Source organism: Ahaetulla prasina, chromosome 4, assembly GCF_028640845.1.
Source record: "Ahaetulla prasina isolate Xishuangbanna chromosome 4, ASM2864084v1, whole genome shotgun sequence".
NCBI lineage: Eukaryota > Metazoa > Chordata > Lepidosauria > Squamata > Colubridae > Ahaetulla > Ahaetulla prasina.
Window position 1 is genome coordinate 30,467,332 of NC_080542.1, and position 23,103 is coordinate 30,490,434.

At 40.8% G+C, this 23,103-nt stretch overlaps 1 protein-coding gene across 3 annotated transcripts in view; it reads right to left on the minus strand.

The window, feature by feature from the left end:
* The window catches only part of ZNF219 (zinc finger protein 219), a 26,537-nt gene extending 3,434 nt beyond the window's left edge, over positions 1-23,103 (minus strand). The window contains exons 1-4 of one of the 3 annotated variants that reach the window (XM_058180892.1): positions 22,966-23,103; positions 12,058-12,158; positions 9,205-10,567; positions 176-295 (exon numbers count right to left, since the gene is read on the minus strand). In XM_058180892.1, the coding sequence (XP_058036875.1) occupies positions 176-295; positions 9,205-10,567; positions 12,058-12,063 (1,489 nt within the window). In that variant the 5' untranslated portion in view covers positions 12,064-12,158; positions 22,966-23,103. Of the gene's footprint in view, positions 1-175; positions 296-9,204; positions 10,568-12,057; positions 12,159-22,433; positions 22,828-22,965 lie in introns of those variants that run through there. The other 2 variants (XM_058180891.1, XM_058180893.1) reach the window with 2 other exon arrangements.

Here is a 23,103-nt window from a genome sequence, read left to right on the forward strand (position 1 = left end):
TTGTGGTCTAAAACAAATGGTCTTCCTGTAATATACCTTCAAGAGGATCAGTTTCAATACAGCATCATTTAGATTGGAAAAGATGATTTAATGTGAAAGGTTAAGTTGTAGACAAATGAACCTTACCACCTATTTCCATACTTACTTACCCCATGTGGCCGCTCCTGACTCTTACCTGTGTGGACACGGAGGTGAACTTTGAGATGGTGGGAAGATCTGAAGGATTTTCCACAGAATGGACAATCTTTCCCAGTGCCTCGTCGGGATCCATCCAAGCGTGACTGACTCTGCATTTCTGCAAAAGGCAAAGTGAAAACAAAGAGATTTTTTAAAATATGAGCTGAAGATTGCTTGATGGTTCTTATTTCTTTTCAATATTTTCTTATTTTTATATTATTTTATATTGTTTGCTTGCTAGAACCAGAATCTATTTCAAAAAGATTTAGAAGCACCAATGCTATCAGTGTCTCCTTTCACTTCTCTAGCAAAGCCAGCCTCTTTTAGATCAGAGTTTCTCAATCTTTCCAGCTTTGCAGATTGGGGGAGGGGGGGAATGGTTCATGAAACTGATGGGCAAGCATGTGTGCCTGCCACTCATATAAATGGAGCGTGCACACACATACTTGCCCACGGTTTGCACAAGTGGCAGATGCAGGCACTTGCCTGCCGCTTCTGCGGCCTGGTTCCGAACAGCTCATGGACCAGTAATGGGCCACAGCCCGGGGGTTGGGGAACCTCTATTTTAGACCATTCTAGATTTAGATTTATATCTAAAATGACTGAACTATAATTTGTATAAAGAATTATACCCAGTGTATTTAATAACAGCTTATGTTGTTCTAAGTTTCCAATAAAGAAAAGATTGAAATAAAATTGAAATTGAAACAAAATATCCTATTAGCAAGAATCTGTCTTTAGCAAGATGACTGTCATTTAGGAAAAGAAAACGGGGTGCAAATAACATGGGAACACTTTCTAGAGGCAGAAATGTACAGGAAGGAAAAATGTACAAACGAGATTTGGCAATGTTGAAGACATCTGAGGTTGCTTGAATTTGTCAAAGTCACATTTGATTGCATTTTAAGTCTTTCTCTCTATTTTTTATTGTTATATGAACAAATTTTAAAATAAAAAAAACACAAAAATGTCCAACCCTAACCCTAACTGTATGAATTTATATTCCCAAACAACTATCTGGGTTGTACTGATTTCAAAGGCAACAATTTTTAAAAAAAGATTTATATCTGTACAAATCAGAGCCAGAAAAGGGGATGGTAAGAGGAGAGTAAGTAAATTCTTGTCACAAGTTGGAATCATCTGACTATCTTAAAGCTCTTTTTGTTTTTCCTTCCTCGCAAAGATGGAAGAGAGGATGAAGTGGTCCTGCTTAGTCATTCCAATCACTATTCTTCCATTTAGTTTCCAAAGAAAGATAGACATCTTTTTATTTTACTTTATTCAGCTACCATATTGAAGGACAAAAGGTGACATATAAAAATTAAATGCATTATAAAATATGCTGTCAAAAAACCCCCTCAAAAATAAACACTCACGTTGTAAAATTTAAAATACACACACACAAAAAACTCACAAAAATTGAAAACATTGCTAAGCAATTTCACAAAATGTACTGGGCCTAAGTCTTGCTGAAAGAATATTGAAAATGTAATCCCCCCCTTCAGATTCAGTAACTAGTTGCAGGTCCATTACCTGTCTTAATTTTAATTTAATGTAATCATATCATTATGTAGGATTTCTGGCCATTCCAAGATAGCAAACTGCTTCAACTCGATAATATTTTGTGGTTTTCTAGCAACAAATGCTCATTTCAGATCCCACCACAACATTTCTATGCAGTTTAGGGCTGAACATAGGAATAGTTCACCCAGTGCTTTTCTGATCATGGAGTCATGAATTCTTATATTGAACCAACATAATTTAAGCCAGTAGATCCTTAGATATTGTTCTGGGGTTGTATGTGACCTTCATTGACAATGTTATGTTGAACTTGGGAGTGATTTGACAGGACGGTAATTCTAAGAAAGACTCACTATTCACTACTTTTTCCCTTTCAAGACATTTTGAGGATTGTAGAGCTTTTTTAAATGGTTCTACAACTATTCCAGACTAAAGAATAATAATAATTCATTTATTTATTTTGAAGGAACCTAATATAACTCTAAATCTGTGTAGTGGGAACTTCAATATAATGAGGGGAACCAAAGTTGGTGGGATTATTATGGAACCAGGCTGACAGCTCCAAATGTTAAAAGAAGTGCTGGCCCTATTTATCCCAGTTCATAAAACATGGAAAGGGACATTATTTTCCCTACTGGCAGACCCCACCTTAGATGTTGTTATTTATAAAATAAATGAAACAACACGAAACTTCAGTGTTATCTGTTTTCTCGAAGTTCCTGTACATATTACTATAAGAGTTCTGTTCAATATTCAGTAGTAAAGATATGCAAATACTCAGAAAAGCCTATCGTGGCAATTAAATTTTCACCCCTGACAACCAGCTTGTGAATGAGCAAATCTCCTCCTTCAGCAGCTTCATCCAGCAGCAGAGATAAAAATTCAAAAAAATCTGGCAAAATGTTTTTAGTGAGCCTTACACTGGTCTTGAAGTAAAGATGAAATGCATGTATAATAGAGACAGATGAGAGAGAGAATATTACCCGCATTATTGCATTAATGTTTTGCTAAACAGAGCCTCAGGTGGAAAGAATAGAGTTTACCTGACTAGATCATCTCAAAGCCTAATTCTTAATTGTGTCTCGTATGATAAATTCCAGCTCTTGCCACCTGAGGGTATAACATACCCACCATACAAAATGACATGGCCAAATTCTCTTGTGTAACCTGATATGATTCCAACCTCAGTGTTTTTTTTTTCAAAGAGGCAAATAGTATAAAAATTAGTCCATCTCTACATCACAGATTTAATCTCGCTTAATAACAAATTATTTCTCATCAAGGAGACTCAGAATTGTTTAACCAAACTTCTTATAAATAGGAAACAAAAGCAGTAACGTCAAAGCAGTAGTGTGCTTAAGGACAGAGGAAAGCATTGGAAAAGGCCATTTGAGAAGTGCATCAGGGTAACTGAAATATATCTTCTACCTGTGCGGAAGAGTGATATTTTATTTCCATGGCACATGTATTACCTGGTAATCCCATCAAACCAGTTTGGCATGCATGGAGCATGGAAATCCAAATTTTGCTTGCCCAGAGATGTTTATAAATTGGCATTGTCAGGAACAAATGACATCATCTCGTTCAGAATTCAAAGGAGTAAAGATTCTGCTCGGTGTTGCTCTCAACTGAAACACTGAGGATTTTTACACTAGGGGTGGGAGGAGGTTTTGCTCCCCCCAAAAATATTCTATGCCAAAACACACATTGTTTTCCTTTGCAGTAATTTGGAAGGCATAGAAAATGGCTGCTTCCCAGCTGACTCTTGATCATGCAGGGTATGGGATGAGTAATCAGGAGAGCAGCTGGCTAGGTCACCCACATTATGCAAACATGTCTAATATTTTTATTTCTTCCTGCTTGTTTGGGAAGGAAGGGTTCTGGGACAAAGATGTTTGCATTTAAAACTGAAATCAGTTTAGATCTACAAATACAAAGCCTTACAAAGCAGGAGTTTTGCCATTCTGATCATTTTTGATAAACATTTCCAATGTGATTTTTCCACCACTTTGGGACTGGAAACACACAAAAAATGTTCATTCAGCTTTTAGTAATGTAAGTTGCATGCGACTATTTATGCATGCCTGGTCAATTTGCTTATTTCAATAATTTCTTTAGTGCAAGGGTCTCCAACCTTAGCAACTTTGTGGACTTCAACTCCCAGAATTCCTCAGCCAACTTTGCTGGCTGAGGAATTCTGGGAGTTGAAGTCCACAAGTCTTAAAGTGGTCAAGGTTAGAAACCCCTGCTTTAGTGAACAGAAAGATGATGATACAACTTCTACATGGAACAAAAGTTCTGAAAATTTGAACTCATGCTTATTAGTTATGAGCCGTTGTTTAAGAATAACCAATAAGCAAAATAAATTCATTGTTATTTTATTATCATTGAATTGTTAAAAGCTCCCAAAAGTGATTGATTTGTTAGGCTTACAGTTACTCAAGTGAAGACAACCCCACAGGTAAGCAAATACTCTAACCCTTCTAACTTCTCAAATGTGACTCTTTATTTTCAACAACCAACAGTTCTTCTAAGCAGCTGCCTGCTTAGAATATTTGAAAATGAACATAATTTACTTATAAAGCAGAGGAAGGCTATAAAAAAATATTTGTGAACATTTCCAGCTAACAACTTTAATTTTGAGAAACACTATTAAGTAGTGAAAATTACTGAAGTCAACAAAATCTGGCAGACCAAAAACAAAATCTCTGTTACAGTGCATGAAAGCTGGTTAGATCTGCAAAAGACCCTGCTGAAAAGTTTAGTTGACATTGGATTACAATCAGGGGTGAAATCTAAAAATTTTCCCTACCGGTTCTGTGGGCGTGGCTTAATTGGTGGGTGTGGCTTGGTGGTCAGATGACTGGTGGCCATGGCCAATAACAATAAATAATAAAAATAATAAACAAAGTATACAAAACTATAAGAGGTACCAAAAACCAACTTTCACACTTTACACACACACAACACAACACAACACAACTGACTCACACACTGTAAAAGCAGCTGCACTTCACCCAGAATGGCCCCTGCAACAAGCAGGAACTTTACACTTTACACACACACACAACACAACTGACTCATACACACACAAAATGCCACATACAGCTTTGTGAGATTTTGTGTGTTTGTGTAGTTAGAGTGAAACACTACATAAACACACCAAATTTCAGAAAGCTGCACAAATATTTTATTTTATTATTTTTATTTATTTATTTAGATCAGGGGGTCTCCAACTTTAGTAGCTTTAGGTTTATGGACTTCAAATCCCAGAGTTCCTCATTCAGCAAAGCAGGAAGTCAAAGCAGGCTGTAATCAGTAGCTGAAGTAAGCATTGCGTTGCCAGCCCAAAAGGTGCAATATGCAGTAATTATAGGTAAGTGAGGAGGGGGAATTGGGTGGGCATGGGTGGGGGCTCTTGTAATTGGGGGCTGTTAAAAAGTGATTTTAAAAGCCTGCTAGGATCAGGAAACTCCTCTGAGATCGCCAGAGGAAAAAATGTTTTAAAGTCAGCTCCTGTGACGATCTCAGCTGAAGTTCCCTCGTAGCAGCCCAGAACCTCTTAAAATAATTGTTTTAACATGTAGAAAACATGATTTTTAAGGTTCTGGTGATGAGGAACTCAGCTGGGATGGCCAAAGAAGCCTTTTAAAGCCCCCCCCCCTTTTCTTTTTTTCCCCCTTGGGCTGAAGAGGTTTTTTTTAAAAAAAACTTTTAAAGTGTTCTGATGATCTCTGCTCAGCCCCGCGATCATCAGAGGTTTTTTTGTTTACTTTTAAAGGCATGTTTCTGCTGAAGAAAAACTTTAAAAGTAAAAAAAAAAACCTGCTGATGGTGCGGCTCAGCAGAAGCGGGGGGGGCGGGGCCAGAGATTTTTGCTACCAGTCCTCCGAACCAGCAGCTGCAATCGCTACCTAATTGGGAGAGCCGGTGCGAACCGGGAGCATTTCACCCCTGATTACAGTAGTTATCCACAGTAGAGTGTTGCTTATACAATAATAATGTGCATGGGAATGTTATCAGAAGGAAACTGTTTCTCTGACCTCTTCTTCACAAAAGACACAATTTAAAATAGCAAAAGAAAACACTGAAAAGCTTCAATTGTTTTGATAGAAAGTGCTTTGGACTAATGACCACATTCACAAGATACGTTTGGAAGTAAGAAGATGAATCATTTTTGAAGAAAAACTTAACAATCCAATAAGAATGGAGCTGGCTCAGGGAGGCGTGGCCAGTGTCACCCTGAGACGGTCGGGGAGCGCCGATATCCCCATCGTTACGGGGTCCGCAATGGACCATAGCTGTCCTGCAGGGATAGCGAAGAAAGAAGGAACGGCCTGAGCGAACAGGGAAGTTGCAAATTCCCTGCAGCACCGGCCTTTTAGCCTTCAACCCAGTGATGAGGACACGCAGCCATTACAAGCTGCCAAAGTCGGGACGGCCACATAAGACTGTGCTGGAGTGCTGAAGCGGTGAATTGGACAAAATACTGAAGCCGGGTGAGTGAACACCAACTCATGGAGAAACACTTTAAAACTAATGCCTGCAAAAAAAAATTAAAACTCAGGAATAGTGGCTAAATTGACAAGGACTGTTTATACAATAGAACAAAAGAAATGGAAGCAATACCCAAAGACCTGCCAGAAACTTGATTTTTGAAATTGAAATACAGATTCCCCCAAATAAAAAGGGAAAAAATGGAATCCTTAATTAAAGCTGGAAACTTGGATAATTTGGAAGCTTTTAAAATTGATTAAAGACTACAAAAAGGAAAAATCGAGGACTTAAAATTTTAACTTGGTGGAATATCTCCGCTTTTCTTTTTCCTCTATGGACTGGAATTAAATAAATTTTAAATTTAAATTATGGATTTTAAATGGCAGTAATTGGAAAAAAACAAAAAATAAACTAAAATAAAACAATGTTTTATATAAGATAAACAACTCTAAGTAAAAGAAACAAAGTGGATAATTTTACTAATTGTGGATTAGACCTATGGATTGCAAAGTGACATCTAAAGGCGGAAGAGGAAACCACAAGGACTTTGGCCATTGCTGAAAATCTTTTTATAATAATAATAACAATAACAACAACAACAACAACAACAACAGAGTTGGAAGGGACTTTGGAGGTCTTCTAGTCCAACCCCCTGCCCAGGCAGGAAACCCTACACCATTTCAGACAAATGGTTATCCAACATTTTCTTAAAAATTTCCAGTGTTGGAACATTCACAACTTCTGCAGGCAAGTTGTTCCACTGATTAAATGTTCTAACTGTCAAGAAATTTCTCTTTAGTTCTAAGTTGCGTTTCTCCTTGATTAGTTTCCACCCATTGCTTCTTGTTCTACCTTCAGGTGCTTTGGAGAATAGTTTGACTCCCTCTTCTTTGTGGCAACCCCCGAGATATTGTAACACTGCTATCATATCTCCCCTAGTCCTTCTTTTCATTAAACTAGGCATACAGAGTTTCTGCAACCGTTCTTCATATGTTTTAGCCTCCAGTCCCCTAATCATCTTTGTTGCTCTTCTCTGCACTCTTTCTAAGTCTCAACATCTTTTTATGGCAGTGATAAGACTGGTGAGAACTGAGAGGGAGTATTTTGTCAACAAGCTTTTTGACCTTGACAAGAATAAGAGTGACATCTTCAAAGAATGATGCAGAAATGAAGAGAAACACGCATACGATTTTTAAGCAAAAAATAAAAGAAATAATTACAAGTTATGAATGGAAAAAAAAGACCTAGAAAAAATAAGCTGTTCCAGAACTGACAGCAAACAAAGAACTTATTATGTTAAAATATAAATTTAAAGGATTGTATAAGGTTTAATAGAGAGAAATAAAAAATGGGGGAGAAGGGGAAATAGGAGAATCAATAGAAATATAGAATAAGCAAAGAAAGCATGCGATTTTAAGGGAAAATAAAAATGGAATTGAAATAGATTAAGAGGGAAACATTAATGAGATGACAATAAATAAGCATGAAACTTTTTGAAATAAGGGAAATGCTTACTTTTTTTTACTTTCTTTGTAAGATTAAGAATAACCCTAAAATTTTTATTGATATGTAAAGAATTGATTGATACTGATGCTATGGAGATTGGCAGAATTGATAGAAATATAGGACAAGCAAAGAAAGCAAGGGATTTAAAGGGAAAATAGAAAGGGAATCAATATAGATTAAGATTGAAATATTAAAGAGATGAGAGTATATAAATATGAGATTTTATGAGAAATAATGAATGCTAGCTTGTTTTATATTTTTTTCTACAAGATTAAGAATAATAATCTTAAAAATGTTTATTGAAATGTAAACAGATGATTGATGTTGATGCTATAGAGACTGAAAAGAAAGAAATTAGTAAATAGGAATATAGGGTTTTAATATAAATGGAAAGAGATAAAAGAGAGGAATAGAAAAAAGAGGGGGATAGATTCGATTAAAGATTTAAATTTGGGACGAAGGATTAGACTAGATTTTTTTATTATTATTATTAGGGAAATAGGGAATATTAAAAAGGGGATAAGGGAAATATATTGATAAAATATATAAAAGGGTGGTGGAAAACTGAATTGGATATGATTATATACCTGGCTGATATTTTGTTCAAAAAAAAAGATATATTGTATGTGGTTTGTTTTAAAAATAAAAAAAAAATTCAAAAAAAAAAAGAATGGGGCTGGCTCTATTATATTTGGGTTGTATGACAGCAGTTTATGGATGAAATTAACTAAATATCCACATGTTGTCCAACCTCATGTTCTATAATTGAGAAAATGGAAGCTGAAAAATGTTCATATATTTCATCATAATTATGATGTGAAAGAAGCTTCTAATCTATATCATCTATAAAACACTTACAGGAAATAAAGATTTTGCGGTGGCTGTCACAGTTCTCAAACAAGAATATTTTTGAAAATCTGAGGGAAAAGATCCCAAACATGTCACACTCTATCAGCCTTAAGAAGGAGGTAAAACACTTCCAAGAAAAGGAGGTGGTGGAGGAGGGGAGGAGACGATGATGCTTCCCTGGCTTTACAAAATGTTTGTTATTTTTGTCAAAGAATTACAAAGTACAGGCTAAAGGGTATCCAGACTTTTGTACTAGTTTTCTTATTCTGAATCTGTAAACAGCTGCATGTAAACAGTAATTATGCATTCAAATTTGCAGCAAGATGGCCTGTTTAGGTTTATACATGTAGAGCTTGTTTCAGCTTCTGTTTGCTTGGGGATTCACTAAAGCATATAATTTCACTAGAGATGCCTACATTCATGCATGCAACTATATCGTTGTGTTTTTAAAGAAAAAGCACCACAAATTGTCTTCCAAAATTCAAAGCAGACTTAATTCTATTAATTGAAACTTCAATTCTGGCCATGCAGCCCTGGGCCACCGTCTTCCTCAAACTAAATGAAAGTTCTCCGTGACCAAAGTCAGTCATCTCTACCCAGCTCATTCATTCCCATAAAATTGCTAAGTGTGCTCTGGACTCCGTCTGTACTTGCCTTTTTCCTTCTGGGTCAGCAGAGCTGAGCTGGTGTTGGCTGCACTAGAAGCTCTCACGTTTGTTGGAAGCCAGTGTCCACTTAGAAGATGAGAACCCAGTGATTGTCCCTTGTTCCATTCTCTCTCACGGGATAGGTGGCTTTGCCGGTGCAAAGCCATCTGCTGGAATGTACCAAAGGTCCGGTTACAGTCTGGGCAGCGATGGTTCGCTCCTGAGTCTTCTCTCACAAGCTTGGACCCCACTACATAAGAACACTCCCGCCATTGCTGACTACTCTCCACGGCACGAGCTGTGGCCTGCAATCGTTCAGCACAGCTCGAATCACTGTAACCCAGGAAAGTGCCCGTACTGGCTTTATCTGTTGGCCGAGGAGAGAGGAGAGATGGATACAGGGCCTCACAACCCACGAGTAAACTCTGTGCTGACCGTCCTGGTCCTCTTTGTTCACTCTGGAGGCCCAGCTTGCTGAGATGAACCTTCATGTGGTTTTTCAGGAACCATGGTTCCTTGAAGCCACGCCCACACACCTGGCACTTATGGTCAAAGGAGTCTTTGTGCTTCCGCATGTGACCCTTAAGGAACCAGGACTGGGTGAAGGCTTGACCACAGACCTGGCAGCGGAACTCCGTAGGGGTGGAGGCAGAGGAGGAAGGGGTAGGGGTGGAAGCAGGAGGGGTGGGTGGAGCTGTAGTGGTAGGCACAGGGGCAGGAGGGGCGGGTGTCCAGGCTGCTGGGGTGTTATGAGCCTGTTTGTTGTGCCACTGAAGTTCAGACTCCTGTGTGGCAGCAAAAGAACATTGCCCACACTTGTATGGCTGATGGAGGATGCGAAGGTGGCGCTCGCGTTCCCCTGCAGTGCGAAACTTGCCCTTGCAGAAAGAGCAGCGGAAGGTGGGTATAGGTCGGGGTGGAATAGGAGCAGCCATTTCTTCTTCCTCCTCCTCCTCCTCCTCCTTTTCCTCTTCTTGACCCCGCAGAAGTGCCCGCTCTTCCAATTCAAGCAGCAGGCGGCTCTGGTGACTGAGCCGGGTTTGGGCTTCAGGACAATGGGAGCGCAAATGGAGACGTAAGCTGGCACGCTGCCCTGCCTGGTGGCCACAGTAGGGACAAGTGAGTGGATAGGAGCTGGTGTGGATACGAGTGTGCAATGCCAGGATGCTGTTGAAGCGAAAACGCTTGCCACAGATAGGACACTGGTAAGGGCGAGCCTCCCCTCCTGCCCCCCCTGGCCCATTAGAGTAATATTGTAAGTCCAGCTCCCCATTGAAAGCCATAATGTCAGCTTCATCACTGGAAGACGAGGAAGGAGAAGGAAGGGCAACACTGGCTGAGTTGGCAGAAGGCAACTGGTAATCTGCACCCTGTAGGAAGGGAAAGGGAAAGAAGAAGGTTAAAACCTTTATACTGAATCTTTTCTTTTCCTAAGTCTGTTTTGCAATCAATGATGTAGCATAACAGTTTGTTGGTACAGGAAAAGAAGGACAACATTAACTTCCTTGCAGAATGAGACAGGGTTCTGGGTTTCCCTCAGTGCAGTTTTCAAGCTGGTGGCTGGCATGCAGTCTTTGTACAAAACAAACAGAAACCCTTCTGTCCTCAGCCAGCAACCTTTCCAGTCAGCATTTTGCAAAGCAGAGGGTGAGAGAAAAGCAGCCAAATAACTTTCTTTCCTATGACTGGAAAGCAGAAGCTTTACTTTATTGTTAGGGGAAATAGGAAAATGGAGACTCCCAAGAGCAGGTGTCTCAATTTCCTTCACTAAGAGTATTTTGGAAAATCAATTAGCACTTACAAACAAATCTATGTGTCAACAAAAACATGATTGAATTTGAGGAATTATATCCTGCGATAAGACAGTAAAACATAGTTGGGAACCAAAGAATGGGTAAGAATTTCAAACCGGTAAGTGAGGAAAAAAGAGACAGACACATACAGAAAACTGAAATGCAAAACAAATTTAATGGGATTGTAAAATCTGCTTCAAAGGCAAACCTCAGGAATCATTTTAGGCTTATAGTAAAATGAATATTAGAGAAATATTGTTAGGGTTTCTTGCTCGTCCCTTTGAATTTCACTGAGTTGAATAGATTGGAATTGTCCCATTACATTCAACAGTTCTCTAGTGAAGATGGGACTTGTTATCTTGCTTATTATCTATGAAAACTACTATTTCTACCATACTATGTCCCATTCTGAACCCAACTAATGCTAAGAGTCCTATGTGTCAGGCATGAACAATCAAATCCATACATGAAGAGTTCAATTAGATATTTTATTGTTCATGGCTATAACACAGGAATTTTCTCAGACTGGCAGGTTGAATTTAGGCCAAGCTACATAAGGTTCAATGGCATTCAAGAGTCAAACCTTTCCTTTTTGTGCCTACATAGAGATTCCAGACTAATTCCTCACCAGTCTCTCTCTGACATGAGAAGCAGCTTGTGGCGGGCTAATTGAAAGAAGCTTCTGTACTTGCTGGCTATGAATTGCAATGGCAGTATTCTGTTAAGTTGTCTAATTTTTCTTTGAATATTTGATGATAATCTAGTTGTTAACCACTCTGGAAAGAAGAGTATCCATAAAAGTAAGATATAATAATTAAAATAGTAACATATAAATACTTCTTCCATCTTGCCCCTATTAAAAGTGTTTCTTTTTCCAGTTTCAATGGATTTTGAAATTCAGTATTTCACCAAGAGGGAGCTAAGAGAACTTGGACCATTGCCAAGTTAATTTCAGGTCAGCTTAGAATAATTTACTTTGATAATACTGTAGGGAGGAGACAAAAATCATTTCAGAAGTTCCCTATCCTGTTCTATTCCCCCCTCGTTTTATGACTCAAGCCACTCACCTCCATGGTGCTCCTGATCACATGCTTTAATCCTTGACTGGTGATGGAACAGCCAGTGACAGCCAAGTTGACATGTCACCCTTGTTAGGTAGAACCATCAGCTGCAACACAAAGGGTGGTGGAAGTCATTTAGATGAAATGTAAATGTTTTATAAACAAAGGCTGAGGCTACTTTGAAATTAACAACTATGCTCATACTACAATATTATCAGTTCACATTTGGCCTCTGTGTTGCTCAACCCAACCAACAGTGATATGTTTCTGTAAACTATAATTATCAAAGCTTGGCTTAGAATGGTGAGCATATTAGGCTAGTATTTGATAAGTATGAAATTGTCATCCACACATGCTCTCCCATAACTTAATTTGTTCTATAGTTAAGCCTCAGGCATGTCTGGAATAGAACTAAATACTCATGAAATTACCCACAGTGTAATTTCTTTGCTATTGGTACATGGTTGAGGGAGCCTTCACCAGTCCAGCATAAGTCTTCCAATAGAGTGCAAGGATTGTTTCCAGGTGGAACTGAGGTCCAGCGTGACTTTAAAAACAGAAGCATGGCTCTTGGAATATACTGGTATCTCTTGGAAACCAGCTCCACTGGACTTCTTTCTCAAGCAACAAAGACATAAACGGAGGGCTCTCCGTTCAACTGATTTGAAAGATCAAATCCTTCAGCCTCTTCCCTAAACCATAAGATTTCAGTACTACAGTATTATTTCACATAATGGATACCTGACCCGCATTTCCCCACTTTCCTCAACATCCCTTTTCCTTCTTTTTTAATTGTAAATTTGCAATCAGGGTCTGTTCGTTCAATAAATAAATAACATTTTGCCCTGATGTTCTCTAGAGACTGCAGAGAAAAATGAAAACATTCTAAATACCGATGTGACACAGCCTGACAATGTTTAGTTCATTGTTGCAAAATAATTGCTTTATAGAAAGCTGGCAAGAATTTTATCTGCAGTGGATCTTTGACCAACATTTCTTGAGTTGTCAAAACAGGAGGAATTCAGCAGTAAGAAAAAGACATCCAAATAAAGTATTTTCAGATTGCAATTGGGAAATGTTTGTCCGTTTGCAAGAAAATATTCCAGCCTTTGATTTCCACTTTCCATAACAATTTTATATTTGCTGCAGGCAAGTTAAAACGAGGCAGAAGTAGGAAGCAGATGTGAATAACAACGCAAGAGAAGCCGAGATGTCTTGCCTTTCATTATTCTCCATTTCATGCAAATATTAAGATATGGAAGAAAAGACAGTTATCTCCAGTTCAGTCCTTAGTTGCTGTGATAACTTGTGACAACTTTAAATCAGATCTATCAAAACTGATCCCACTGAATCTTCCAAAGAAAAATGTGTGAGATGCAGATAAACATTTTAGTTGGGTTTGTCCTTTGAAGTGGAAAAATCAACATTTCAGTTTATGATCATGAAATTCAAGTGACTACATTGGGCAAGTCACTATTTGCATAAGAGTTAAGGAAGCCTGTTGGAGAAAAACTGGAATACCACTCAGGACTCTATGTTAAGAGCTTTGATGTTACCAAATATTTCCCAGTGCTTCAAAGAATCTCACAATGCAAGCTTTTGCATATGTTATATCCCATTGTTTGCACAATTCAACAGAGCACACCACCACCCCAGTATTTTTGAGTAACAGAATACCCAAGTTTCTTGTAGTAATGCCAATAAAAGCAGGGGCCCACAAATTGAGAACTCAAAAAGGGGGGTATAAACTGTGTTGATGACATCTGTTACTTGAGGGCCTTCCACTAAAGTAGTATCCTTTCTGAATATTATTTGTTCTTGTTCCAGAAATATTTTAAAATATTATATGTAGGTGTGGTTTACAGTCCCTTCTTCCTCTTCTTAATGTTAGCTTACCTCAACAATACCAGGGAATGGTAACAAGCAAAACCATTAACAGACGAATAAAATAATAAACAGTAGCCTTTATAAAAATATTGTTTTGGCTGTGAAAAACATTTAGACAAAGTTATGAGCAAGAAGGAAATAGGGCAGCTAAAGAAGGGAAACAGTGAGCTGGCAAGGATGGGTCTATGGAAGAAAAAATAGGACATCTAGAACTAGAGATAAATCTAAGGAAGCAGCAGATAAATTAGAAGATGGAGAATTGTTCAAGGGGAGAGAATAAACTGAATCACTGCTGCTGACTTGTGGGTCTCTTGCTAACTGCTTTCCACAAATCAAAGGTTGATTATATGAAAATAAACACCAGGAAATTCTGGGCAAAGACACATATATCTGGGCAAAGTTACATATATATGATACACCCCAATATGTATCATATGGAGGGGTGTTCTGATTGACATGGGGTGCTCCATCTCACCCCATTTCACCTCAGGCAAAGCTGTCATCTTTACAATTATATTCATCTGGATTTCAATCTCCAGATGTTGGCAAAAGATTTCTGGAATTCTTGCGGCCTCTACTTTTGTGACAAATATTCTGATTGTGGATTAAAGTGTTAGCTAGCCATGCTCCAGCAAAAATGCTCTATGCGTATCCAGTTTAAAATCCCAAATGGAGTGGGGCAGGATCTATACAAGAAAATTAAGATATTGAGGAAAATAGGTGTGGTAGACAAATTTCTTTATGTATACTTTTGTTATGTTCTCCCAATAAGCATAGTCATGTGAAAAAGAAAGTATACCCTATTTGAATTTTGTGGTTTTACGTATCAAGACATAGTAAAAAATCATCTAATCCTTAGCAGTTCTTAAAAGTAGGTAAATAAACCTCAGATGAACAACAACACATGACATGTTATTCCATCCTTTGTTTTAAAAAGACACTTTTTAATTCATATAAGCATGTTGGAATCAGAAATACTTCCTAGCTTAGAGTTGCCCAGTGAATTTTACACAGATGAGTGTGAATTTCCATTAAGATCATAATAGCAAATCTCCTCCAACACACTAATATATGCATATTAGCATATTTGCTAATATGTCACTTTTTTGTGCATTTTTAAGAGAAAGAAATGATAGGAATTTCTAAACATGAATTTTAGCAACAGCTCCAATCCTTGGAGATCCTTTAAGGAAGCCAAAACTATTAAAAAGTTATAAACCCTACTATATTTTCTTAGCCAAAGGTCAAGTATGCAAGAAAATTACATATGGAATGATAACTATTTATTACAATATATTATACTCCATATCTTTTTTTTTCTCTTGCATTTTTTCCACTTATTTTTAAGCACATTGTGTTTTTATAGTATTTCTTTGTAGTTTATTGCTTTTGTTTAATTTTTTGTTATTGTATTAAAAGCAATAAACATTATTTTAAGCAATAGATCCTATAAAGGGTTCGATCTTAAAATGGCTATAGCAAAATAGCCAAATTTTAAAGACATATCATTAGACATAACAACATTCTTTCTGCCGGTCAAGGTCAGGCTGATCCTGCATCTGGAGAAGGAGTTGACATTTGAATTCCGAGATCATTTATCATGCTAAGCCAGGATTTGTCTTAACCTGGCACTGATTATCAAATATAGTAGCTGGATTCACAAATAATGCTAAGCCATATGTTAGGAGTCTAATAAAACCTCTGCTATGTCAAAGGCTTTAGTATGTTTTCCAGAACTTCCTAAGAGCTATACAATAAAAATGGGTGAGCCGAGACAGTTTTTTGCAAAGATTTCAGAAGTTAAGCAGACAAAATGGATGTCTTAAACCCATGCAAAGAGGTCTATGACAGCTTGCCAGAGCCAATTTGCTAGAACCAATTCACCATGGTTAACTCTCCATGGCCAATTCATCATAGCCAACTCACTGTGGGACAACTTACCGCAGAACAAGAGTTACACTAGTATCGAAGAAGTAGCCAAATAGAATCCGTAAAGAAAGAATGCCAACGGAGGGACAAAACAAAATGTGAATGACAAAAATGAAAATATTTTTTAATTATTTGAAATAATTAAATTGAATTGAATTGAATTGTCCTATAGTGAGTTGTCCATGGCAATTTGGCTCTAGCGAGTAGACCATGGCTAGCTGGCCATGGTGAGTTGTCCCATTCTGCATGCAGATACGCATGTGTCCCTGTTCACTTTGGGCAATGCAGAAGGGATTGTGGTGTGCTGCATTCTACTCCCGCTAAATTTTTTTGCATTTCTGTCTTAAGATATAGTTTATAAAATGCATAGTCTAAATCTACATACCATGCCAATACTAAGCAAACTACATTAAGGTTTAATCCAATATGTGAATTGTCATACAAATTGAATTATGAGCCCAACTGAATTCACCTTTTCTAAGAATGCACTATATTTAATGGGGTCCGTTTGTAGGCCTCTGAGCCAACATGAATTATTCTTTGTTCAGCCCCAGTTTAATTAACCTGAAATTAAAATTACTTGGAGCATTAAGCACTGTGAGTTATGGCTAAAGGGCTAGCTGAAGTGGTAGATCTGAATGAAAGTTCTTATTCTGAGTGTATGCCTTTACGATCTTGCATATGAAAGGAAGGAATCTTCTCTGTGGCATTTTACTCTTTATGAATCTCATCTTAGAAAAGAAAAGGTCTGTACAGTATGTGAAAGATAACAATGAGAATGTAAACAGGAAGGTGAAATGAGGTAGTCTCCTCTGCATTCAGAGGGTTTAGCAAGAGGAGAAACAGTTGGAGGGCAGAAATCTAAACTTACATTCATAGCAGGATTGAGCATGAATGAATCAGATCTGTGAACTCATGCTGTTATCATATGATATTCTTGCCCTACCCCCAGATGGCAACAGGCCTCACAGAAGAACTGAGAAAAATTATGAGAAATGATCTATCTAGAGGTTATATTCACTATAGCAAGACAATACCTTCCACAGAACTGACATTTTATGTGCATGGCTGAATGCCTCACGTTTCATTTTGTTTTGTTTTTCAACTTCCTGTGCTTACAGAACCATAGGATCAGAGAGGCTGGACTTAATCTAATCATTTCAGCCTTACATCTAGGCAAAGCATATATTTTTCAGGAGAAGAACCGTCATGCCAATCCCAAGGCCTCAATTCAAGTGGTATATAGTTTAGGTATTGTTTGAGCAACTGTCAGAGAACAGTCACGACTATTAACCACTGCTTTTAGAATTATAGAAAGTTGACTATTTATGATGACTTGACTCATACACTGCATTAAATCAGATTCACTTGGTTGAATAAACTATAATAAACACCACACTATCATAAACCCTGGTTCTGAAATCAGAAGGGATGGGTTACAGTACACAGTAAACCAAAACCAAACCACATTATGTTTTAACTATATTCTATGAATTCAGCCTATCATTACCACAAAAACAAATATTCTTCCTATATGTCATTTCTTGCTGTTTTCATTATGTACAGATCTTATCTGTGCCTTTAGAATTATAATCTAAAATAATGATATACACTTTCCTCTGGACATACATTTACCCCGATGTGCACTGCATAGTTACAGTGCCCTCTGGAACATGTAAAAGCAGCACAATTTTACATGTTTCAAAGGACAGTTTTACAGGAAGTATAAATAGTATTGTGAGCACCTTATTAAGAAACTCCACACCTCAGATTTTCACCTCTTTCATAGCAAGATAACCATCAGGATTTCTTGCTTTCCCCAGGGAAATCATGGGAACTGTATTTAGTAAAAATCTTAAAATTTTAGAGAAATCTAGTCCTCCACAGACCCACAGTTCTCCTAAGGAAGAAACTGTCATTTAAAATTATTTACATTCATGCTGTACTTATCTATTAATTTGTCCTAATTCTAGGAAAGCAAGACTTGAGTTTTCAATAAACTCTGGATAGATTGAAAGAGCAGAAAAATATTTGACAACCAAAGACAAAAATGGGGGTAGGTGCATGGTGGGTTTGACATTATTCGTCTACATCCTATCCAAATTACCCCAGCAGCTCTGGATAATTTAATAGCAAATAGCACTTAGACTTACCGTACTTTTTGGATTATAAAATGCACTTTCCCCTCCCAAAAAATGGGTGGAAATGTCTGTGCGCCTTATACACCGAATGTTGCTGAAGCACTGCCCACCTGCGGGCACCCATTCTTCAGCCATTTTTTGGCCTCCACATGCTTCATTTTAAACTTGTTCCAGACTATGGGGATCACCACAGCACATCGCCACCTCCGTATGTCACATTTTCGGCCTCTCCACCAGGGGTGAAATGCTACCAGATCGGACTGGCTCAGGCAAATAGGTAGTGGAGATTGGGGCTGGTTCACCGAACTGGAAGCCATGGCTGGCTGGCCATGCCCCCGAACTAGTCCATGGCCTGCAGTCCTGCCATGCTTGCCTGCATTCCACACTGCCTTCCCTGTGTCCTAGTGGCCAGCTTGCAAAGGCAGGCAAGCAGACGCCCACTTGGAAGGCAGGCAAGCATGGCAGGGCTGCGGGAAAGGAGCTAGCAGCTTATTCCCTTCCCCGAAGCCCTGCCATGCTTGCCTACCTTCCAGGTGGCTCCACTTGCCTGCCTTCACAAGCTGGCCACCGGGATGCCTGGAAGGCAGGCAAGATGGCAGGACTTCGGGGAAGGGAGTAAGCTACTAGCTCCTTCCCCGCAACCCTGCCATGCTTACCTGCCTTCCAGGCATCCCAGTGGCCAGTTTGCGAAGGCAGGCAAGCAGAAGCCTACATGGAAACAGGCAAGCATGGCAAGGTTGTGGGGAAGGAGCTAGCAGCTTACTCCCTTCCTCGAAGCCCTGCCATGCTTGCCTGCCTTCCATGCTGCCTTCCCAGTGGTCCCACACCAGCTTGCCTTCTCTTCCACCTCAGGTCCCGCTGCCTGCATCCAGCCCATGATGGGGGACACACTACTTCCAGGCTGGGCCATCCTCCTGGAGCACTTCCTTCCTTTTCCTTCAGCAGCCGCTGCTCAAACCAGGTATGTGTGTTTGTGTGTGTGAGAGAGAGAGAGAAGAAAGAAAGAAAGAAAGAAAGAAAGAAAGAAAGAAAGAAAGAAAGAAAGAAAGGAAGGAAGGAAGGAAGGAAGGAAGGAAGGAAGGAAGGAAGGAAGGAAGGAAGGAAGGAAGGAAGGAAGGAAGGCAGGCAGACAGACATGAGTGATGTCATGTTGGCTATGCCCACCCAGTCACACACCCACCAAGCCATGCCCACCAAGCCACATCCACAGAACTGGTGGCAAAAACTTTTAGATTTCACTCCTGCTCCGCACGCCCCATTTCAGATCCGTTCCAGGCTGAGGGGATTGCCACAGCACATTACTGCCAATCGCTGCCTCCATGAGTCACGTTTTTGGCCTCCCTGTGGTGCGTTTTCAGCTGGTTCCAGTGGTAGGGATTGGTGGCAGCGGCGATCCTCGCTGGCTGAAAATGCAATGCACGGAAGCCAAAAATGTGACGCATGGAGGGGTTCCAGCCTGGAACGGGTCTAAAACGGAACGTGCAGAGGCCAAAAATGTGACTCATGGAAGCCAAAAATGGGGCGTGCAGAGGCCGAAAATGCAATACTTGGAGGCTGAAAACACAACATGTGGAGGCCAAAAATGCAATGCATAGAGGCAGCAATGGGCTGTGGCGATCTCCGCAGCCTGGAACAGCTGATTGGTGGTATTCTGGGAGGCCAATCTAACCACCAATCAGCTGCTCATGCTGAATCAGGCTGCGATAACGTGCTGAAGATGACCAGGCTATTTGCTGTAAGGACGCTAGTCAGATGAATACCAATGGATGCTGGTAGGCAGAGGCAGATTTTTTTTTGGTTTTCATCCCCAAAAACTAATGTGCATCTTATACTCCAAAAAATACGGTATATACACCACTTTACAGTGCTTTATAGCAGGGGTCTTCAACCTTGGCAACTTTACGACTGGTGGACTTCAACTCCCAGAATTCCTCAGCCAGCTTCCCTGGTGAGGAATTCTGGTGGTTGAAGTCCACAAGTCTTAAAGTTGCCATGGTTGGAGACCCCTGATATATAGCCCTCTCTAAGCGGTTTACAGAATCAGCATATTGCCCCCAACAATTTGGATCCTCATTTTACCAACCTCAGAAGGACGGAAGGCTGAATCAATCTTGAGCCTGGTGGGATTTGAACTAATAGCATATTCTTTGGAGTAAACCATACTTCTTTAGAGTTGATGCCCTTCAAAATATTAAATTACTATAGCTTCCATTATCCTATTCTGCATGGCCATTGCAATTTGATAAGATAAAATTATAGTCTAACTAAGTAGACTCTAATAGAGGAATAGAGGCTGTAAACTCAGGCAGATGTGACCACTTGTGGAGTTCAGAGTCCCCACTCATATGGAGCACCTTTGAATGAACCAAGACAGTAAATAAGACTGTGGCAGAATCTTACTCATATTTTTTTACTTGTAGAGACAATGCTTATTCTTTCAATATAGTGATCTTATAATGACATCACAAACTTGTACAAACAAGCCCCTGAAGAAACAGGCTAAACAACGCATCAGACTTCCAAGATGCACAGAAGCATTTCATAGGCAGTAGGGCACTGCATAATTTCCTTTTCATTATTGTCTGAAGAATAGCTCTGTGCCATTTGAAAGCTTACAATCTTGAAATAAGTGCAATCTGAAAACTTATCTAACAAAGGCACTCTTAGGAAAAGTTACTGTCTCAGAAAGAGGACGCTCCTATCCAAAGCTTAGTTTTTAATAAAACAGAGAGCAGGGCTCAAATGTGGTTGAAAAACTTCTGTCCCAAAATCATAGAGTTGGAGCAGCTAGCAGGGAAGAGAGAGAAAACCTACTTGTCCTTCAACTCATTTTTATTTTATTTATTCAAAAATTCAAGGATTACGCATTGAAGCTAAGCCCTGATTTAGGCACTATACATCAGATGTTATACTGCCACCCTTATTAAGGAATATCTGACTGCCTAAAATGGTGGCGTAGCTTGCTGCACAATTGCTCAAATCAAGCAGCAATGCTGGTGGTATTCACAAGCCTGGAGAAAAGATAGCTGATTCATTTTGGCATCATGCCATGCTGAGCCTATGACAGTAGTATCCTAATGACGAATGTGTTAAACACACACACACATACACAAACAAGGTCCTTTGGGCCCACTCGGTGCAAAGAAGGCAGATTGTCCTGTTTTGTTTGTACAAAACACAGGGAGGGAGTTATTTTCTTAATGCAATGTAACTGTACCAAGGGGTGCTGAGGATAGAAAGTGCCAATTCATTTTTTTCCTCCCAAATAAACAAGATGGCTACTTCTTAGAAAAAGGCAACTTAAGAGGAAAAAAAAAACAGTGGCAATTTTCAAGGATCCCCACTCCCAAAGAGGGAGGGTGGCTGCCAGGCCTCAAGCCAACTCCCGCCAACTTCCAAGCCATGAAGGAGTAGGGGGAGGAGGATATATGAATGGGAGCAACCAGTCTCCACACACCGTAGCCATTCCTTGGCTTGTGAGAGACAAGAGAGTGACTGTCCCAGCAAGACACAGATCTTCCTCCCCCCTTCCCACCCACACGCCCCAAACAAAGGGAGCAGCTGCCTCAGCAAATGCTCCAGTGCACATTGGGGGGGGAGGGGGGAATGGGAAGATGAGCCAAGGGAGCTGTTCCCAATGACTAAGAGCTACTGATCTTCCTCCCACCCACCCTTCGACCCCACCCAACATAGTTTTCAATCTTTGAGAGCCTCAACTTAGCACTGGGTCATTAAACCACCGACCTTCCCACCTCTCCCTTTCCTTACCTGTGCCCTAAAAAAGGCTCAAAAAACTGTGGGATTGGGGAACACTAAACACCACCTCCAAAATGTGCCTGTTGTGGGGGGGTAGGGTGGGGGGAAACAGAGCCGAAGGGTAGGAAAACAGTTTTTAGGTGGAGCATCGGCCGTCCTGCGTTATGCTGCAAGCCACCTGCTCTTCCATCCCTTCTCAGGAATGCTTTCACCCCAAATATCTTCCGCGTCCCCCTATTTCCTTCTTCTGATTTCCGCAGAAGATATCGCACCCCCCCCACCCACGGCAATTTTAGTCATAGTCACGTGCATGGGGGTGAGAAGAGAAGCGAGGGGGGGCGGGAAAGGGATATAGAAAAAAAAGAGATGGAGGAAATCGTCCGGGTCATTCGGGGATAAGGAAGCCCGAGGCCGAAGCCAGGCGATTTCCGTGCGCCAAAGCGCTGCGCGCCCAGAGCGTGGCCCGGTGCGGTCCCGCGGCCGGCTTCCTCCCGCCCCCGTAAGAGGAAAAGTGAAGCCCGGGCCGCGTTTCCCCTCCTGCCATGCACCTGCTCTGGGTGCCGGGCGAAGGGTGGAGGGAGAAGAGACGAGCGGCCGGGCTGGCGGGTTTTCTGGGTAGGGGGGCGCACGGTGGGCGGGCGGACGATACGGCGCAGCGCAGCTACTCACCAAGGCGCACGGCTAGGCGGCGCGGAGGAGGGGGCGCTCCGGCGACCCGCCGCGTCGTCGGGGCTGGGCCGGGGCGAGCAGCCTCCCCGCCAATGGGACTCCCCCCTCTCTCCTCCTCGCAGTCTCTCGCTCGCTCGCTCGCTCGCTCGCTCTCCCTTCCTTCCTCCCTCCCTCTCCCTCTATCTCGCTCCCTTCCTCCCTCCCTTCCATTGTATGGAGCCGCAGGCAGCGGCGGCAATTTGCATTTCTGAGCCTTGCGCGGCGAGGGATCACCCGGCTCCATTGTGCGCTCCGGCTCGGCCGGGGCAGCCCTGCCTCGAGGGAGGGGGCAGCCCGGGTTAGAAGAGAGGGAGAGATACGTTGAAACACGGCCTGCTCTGCTCGAGCACCGGGGGGGGGGGACAAAAATATTCGTGCCACGAAAGTAGGCACTTTACTCCGGTGCATCCAAAACCCTTCTGCCCAGCTTTGCCAGGGCGGCCCTAGGAGTGATCGGAAAGATAGCGCAAGAGAATAGTAGATTGCCACTTACTTCGTTTGCCCCCCTCCCCCGAGAGAAAATGGCTGGATGGGTGGCATTACTCTGCCACAAGTTATTGTCTGCACTCCGATGAGGTCCCGCGGAGGGACACAGCCAGTTCTGGGATGGTATTTCGCACAGGAGGAGAAA